Source organism: Lytechinus variegatus, chromosome 18 (assembly GCF_018143015.1).
Source record: "Lytechinus variegatus isolate NC3 chromosome 18, Lvar_3.0, whole genome shotgun sequence".
Taxonomy (NCBI): Eukaryota; Metazoa; Echinodermata; class Echinoidea; order Temnopleuroida; family Toxopneustidae; genus Lytechinus; species Lytechinus variegatus.
This window is the reverse complement of record NC_054757.1, coordinates 13,605,720-13,611,928: the sequence shown is the minus strand read 5'-3', so window position 1 is coordinate 13,611,928 and position 6,209 is coordinate 13,605,720. Positions and strand designations below refer to the sequence as shown.

General features: G+C 37.9%; 1 protein-coding gene across 1 annotated transcript in view; it reads left to right on the top strand.

The window, feature by feature from the left end:
• Positions 1-888: 888 nt before the first annotated feature.
• The window catches only part of LOC121432127, a 16,266-nt gene continuing 10,945 nt past the window's right edge, over positions 889-6,209 (top strand). Inside the window, exon 1 of the mRNA XM_041629981.1 lies at positions 889-1,134. Within this exon, the coding sequence (XP_041485915.1) occupies positions 1,087-1,134 (48 nt within the window). The 5' untranslated portion in view covers positions 889-1,086. The remainder of the gene's footprint in view (positions 1,135-6,209) is intronic.

Genomic DNA, 6,209 nt, shown 5'->3' with positions numbered 1-6,209 from the left:
TTATCAAAGGTATGTTTCACAGAGGGACATGTTCGTCAAAAGACGCGAAGCTTACTATGATTATGATATGTAATTGCCCCGTCAGGGGCGAAATTTTTTCATTTCTGACAATGGAAATGACACTTTTTAGGCAGAAAGGTGCTTCCTTCGTTTACTTTTGTCCTTAAATAATTTATAATTTTTCTATTTTAGTGGGCACTTTGGGGGGGCAAAATCTCGTTTTGCCCCCCCCAAAAATTTTATTTGGGGGGCAAGTGCCCCCCCTGCCCCCCCCCCGCTTCCGGCGCCTATGTCTATGCACCGTGGGGAATCGTCAATATCTGACGTAATACTCCGTTGTCAATATTAACCTGTTTTGCTGGAGGCCTGTGCTTCGGCGACGCTTACTCAGATGGAAAATGTTCACATTTTTGCATTAAGTATCCAACCTAAAACATAACCTTAACCCTAAACACAATCATCGCATGAATAGGAGTCGCAAAACCGATCGCAACCATAATACTAACCCTATGTGTTCCAAGGGGGGGGGGGGGGAGCAAGAGCACCCTCAGTCTGTTCAACAGCCTCGGGAGTGTGAACAGTGCAAGACTGATCGTTTTGGAGCTGCCCAATTGAATGACACAATTTCTGTCTATAGATGCACATCGTACATTCTTGATGGTGCGACAAGGGAGATATCCACTGTCTCCTTTCTGGCCCTTAGTTTATCAGACTACTTTCGGGAGCCACTGCGACGTGCCACGATAAAAGCTCATGGGGGTGTTTGTCTTCCCGAGAAATAGCTGGGATGTCCATGCAATTCCAAAGAGTCGCTGAAATGAAATTGAGTTCTGATTTGAATCTTCAGCAGTGGGAACAGACACTAATTACAGTGAAGGAGTGTTCTGCGTACCAGCTTACAGTCCTGCTCTCCACAAAATTGAGTTCATTTTGGTGAGGAATAATACAGTCTGCTCCCTGCATTCAGTGAGCTGGCAACAAATCGTCACCGCCTCGTCAAAGATAAGTATTTCTCTGGATATCGTTTTGCAAGGAACACCCCTGTACTCCACCAATTCAAGTCTTCAAGTTAACTAGGTTTAGACCATGAATCCTGATTCCACCAATAACATGCAGACTGTCACAAGGAAAGAGGTAGGATCTGACTTCCAAATTAAATTTTCTGTTCTTTAAAATTCAATAATTCTTAAAAACACACTCTTAAAACAAATGAGTCAAATTGACCAGACAAGTAGTCAGCTGTGTGCAACTGATAATTATGTCTAGTCACATTTGTGACATATATTCCAGTCAGAAATAATTCGGTTCTAGTAAAATAAGACCATGGCAGAAAATAGTTAAATACGACTAGAATAACAGTTGCACCTAGCTGAGCCTATTAATTTTTTAACTGATTTGTTGAGTGTAGTTACTTCTAATGTTTTTAATTTATTGAGCGTCTGGATGAGATTTTTTATTTTGACAGGAAACATGGAAAAGGGGAGAAGAAGTTGAAGAAGAAGAAGAAAAGAAAAAGAGGGCAAAGAAGAGGATGGAGGAGAGGGATGAGAAGGAGAAGATGATGATGATGATGATGACGAAGAAGAAGAAAAGGAAGAAAAAGAATAAACTGAAGGGGGGGAATAAAGATATAAGAGTAGTAGTAATCTTATTTGTATTGGTATAACAAAATAGGATTTTTAGTCATTTCACTAAATCCTCTCTTTTAGCCTTCAACATGATGATGACAATAAACATTACTTTTTATAGCGCCATTTATAGCAAAAGAACCAAGGTAAGCTTGCGGTTAAGGGCAGTGTTAATATGCTGTGGAGTAATTTTGTTTTAAGTGATTAGCGGACCCTCATTCTATATTATTAAAAGCATTGCTCTAAATGAAAATTACAAATGCACTATAAGAGTTCATTCACACAAGGAAAACATTGTTATACTTACTGACATGGTGCGTTGATTTGTTTCTTAAAAAAACAAAACGTTCAGGTATTTTTCTCATAGCTGGAATATGATTTATACAGAACAATTAGCAATTACAGTTACCATGACTATGTCAATCATGTTTGCGGCGTTCTGTTAAATTCTTATCAGAAGCCATAAATATAAGGGATTTCTTTTTCATACTGCTACATTATACTCTTTATTGTTAAAAAAACACGGACATAAATTTTGTTCATAATCAATTCTCGGTATACGAAATCGCATAGGCCTATATTTCTTGGAAAAAAATATTTGACTTTTTTTATACAATATGAAAAAAAAATGCCTGTACTCGAGTTTGGCGCTTTTTAACCATTTTTGTTTGTTGCTCGTAGCTTTACTGTGTGGAATCTTCGATACGTTTTTACTCTTTATTTCTAATCAAATTGATACCAGACAAATGTGTTCTTTAATATCATATCTCTTACCTAAAACATTCAACGTCTATCTTTATTGAAACAGTACCATTCGACAATGAAGATTTAAGCTTGGTAGAAGGTGAAAACTTGATTAGACAGACGATTTTACGATATGATTTCAATTCGTATTCCTCATCGCACGTCATAGTGCCTCTCTATTACATCATTAAGCCTTGCTACAGGCCTTTCCCTGTCACGAAGTTTGTATCAATTTCATATTGGTTATCAAAACCATTCTGGCTTATGACATCGTTCGAAGAGTGGACTCTTTAGGGTGATCTGCTACTCTGGTTGCTAAGGGTGTGTGGGTGTGGGTGTAGCGAATGGGGTGGGAAATATTCTGAATGCTGCGGTGCATGGTATGATACCAGCTGGGTATCATTAAAATCTAAATTTGACAGAAAGTCAGCAGTTTTATAGGTGTCCTATTATAGAAAAAAAAATCGTTGATACCCATGCAGTCTATGTTCAGGTAAGCAGGGCAAGACTTATTTATTGGATAAGTGTGCGTGTGTTTTGTGTTCGAGGGTGGGTGTGGGGAGTGCATTAAAGTATGTGGGTGTGTATTCGTGTATATTTGTGAGGGAATGGCGCACCGCGTGCTCGGGCGTGTGTGTGAATGTTTTCATCCGCATGCTGTCTTTGCCCCAGAAGACATCTTCATCTGATATGAACTCACTTCTCGTTCTCTCCCTCTCTTCCCCACCCTGTGCCACTGTGTTTAACTCCCCTCTCTTCTCTTCCCCAATTCATCTCTTCCTCTTTCACCAACTCTCTCCCCCACCCCTCTCCCTCCCTCTCTCACCCACACACACCCCCACATTCACACACACTCACACACTTTTTTTTTTTTTTAAACAAGTGCACACCTAGTTACCAATAATGCATATAGCATTTCCATTTATTGAAAGGAGGATAAAAGAGCATTGTAGATTAAATGCATTGCTCACGGGCATATAGGTGCCGCGGCTGGGGATCGAACTCCGGACTTTCCATGTATAGCCAGGCGCCTTAGACCACTCGGCCACGGCACACACACCCCCACACTCACGCACACACACCCTCACCTACAACACACGCATACACCCCCACACACTCCTCCTTTACTCTCCACTCTCTGTTGTCTGTACTCCTATGCTATTTCTCTTGCCCCACCCCCACTATCCTGTCCCTCGTCTCTATAATATCTAAAATATGCAGTTCTGTCGCCGTACAAGCTATTTCATTCAATTTGATTCCCCCACTCTATCTCATTATGACGAGGATGCACCTGCTTCCCTTTTAGAAAAAGCCAGATACCACAGGAATGAGGTGATTACAGAACTATTTTTCATCTCTAAAAGATAACAAGCCACGATCATGTGACCAATTAGAATTAAAAACGAACTTTTTTTACATTCTTTATTTCTATGCAATATGAAGCAAATGAGGCAGAGAGAGATGAACATTTAAATATATTCAATTTCGCTTGGTACGTTATTCCCGTGTATACCTCAGAAAACCCCCCAAAATCGTTAGGGCGACAGTAGTTATGTGATTGCAATTATAACTGCAACACGGTCTATCCCTGATGGAATTGCAGATGGAGTTTCGTCATGCAATATAGAGGAATGGTTATCACCTCCGTAATAACCGTCTGATGCCATCTGATCAGGGGTGAGCGCAGGGCGGCGAGGCGGAGATGTAATGGCATAGGACTACCCTTAACCTGAAGGGACGGGTGATTATATTATTTTATGTCCCACCCACCATGTCAATTATGTGTTATATATATCTATATATGTATATATATACATATATATATATACATTACTTCTACTACTACTACTACTACTACTACTACTACTACTACTACTACTACTACTACTACTACTACTACTACTACTACTACTACTACTACTACTACTACAACAACAACTACTACTACTACTACTACTACTACTACTACTACTACTACTACTACTACTACTACTACTACTACTACTACTGCTACTACTACTACTACTACTACTACTACTACTACTACTACTACTACTACTGCTACTACTACTACAACAACAACAACTACTACTACTACTACTACTACTACTACTACTATTACTACTACTACTATTACTACTACTACTACTACTACTACTACTACTACTACTACTACTACTAATACTACTACTACTACTAATACTACTACAACAACAACTACTACTACTACTACTACTACTACTACTACTACTACTACTACTACTACTACTACTACTACTACTACTACTACTACTACTACTACTACTACTACTACTACTACTACTAATAATACTACTACTACTACTACTACTACTACTACTACTACAACAACAACAACTACTACTACTACTACTACTACTACTACTACTATTACTACTACTACTACTACTACTACTACTACTACTACTACTACTACTACTACTACTACTACTACTACTACTACTACTACTACTACTACTACTACTAATACTAGTACTACTACTACTGCTGCTGCTACCACTACTACTCCCACTACTACTATTACTACTACTGCTGCTACTACTACTACTAATACTACCGCTTATAATAATAATAGCGGGAACAGAAAATGATGATGATGATGTGTATAATAATAAAAAATGTGTATAATAATAAAAAAAACTGTCCTGAGGATGAATTATATGATTTATTTATCATGTTCCAGAAACGATATTCATTAACATAAAGCAAGCATAACTGTAATAACGATATAGTGCCCTGATTATTACGACCCATTTTTATACTTTTATGTATACTATTTTTATGATTTCAGTTCGGAAAAATCACAAATCAACTTTGCGAGTAATAAAATGAATTTTCTCGAAATATGGTTTCAAACAGAGTTTTGATTTACGAGTCTGTGTGCTGCAAATATACTGCTCATCATTTTAAAAACGCTTATTTCATATTCACATAAGAGTAATAAGGACAACCATAATCCTTCTTATTGCCAAATTGAGTTAAACATGGAAAATTACTTCTTATACTTGACCCCGGTACTTGACCACAACATGTATGGAACCCCGGATCTCCATTCAGAAATGCCCGAAATGAATGGAAACTGATCAAATGCCTCATTGGACATCTCGAAACTCATTTCGTTTTCCTTGAATTACTCGAAATGAACTGGCCTATACATGGGTCGTTTTTATATTCTTACTATTATGCTCAAATTGTTTAATCATAGACAATTTAATTCTCGGTGTAAATTTGCCATATGATTCATATAGGGCTTTCTACCTTTTTCAGCTTTTGTTTTCTGCAGTGATTTTTAAAAATCTACTGTGACACGCCAACTTTATTTCAAATTTTAAAACATCTGCACTTCATTCTGGGACCATCAAAAGATAGATTGACAAGATAGATTTCCAATTTTACTCTTCACGCGTTATTATAAGCAATCACTATCGACGTTGTAAAAAAATAATACTACTTGCGTCTGCGTAGATAATACAATAGGGCATGTTAGCAATTACTTCGCAGATGCTTTCTATAACCCTGATATATTTTTTTGTTAAAAGCTCTTCATAACAAAGCAGCCTTTGTCGAAAATCGGTGACTCAAAACAGGAGTGTCGTCCTGGTTTCTTGTCAAACAATATATTTGCAATATTTCGTCCGGTCCTAATTTTCGACAATGCCCTCCAATCTGTCCATTGTGATTTGACGGGCATTTCCAGTAGATTCTCAACGTTAAAAAAAGTGTCTGCGAAGTAGATGCTAAAATACGCTAATTTATCATTTAATTCGACGGGGCTATACTTTCCATCCGATAAAAGGT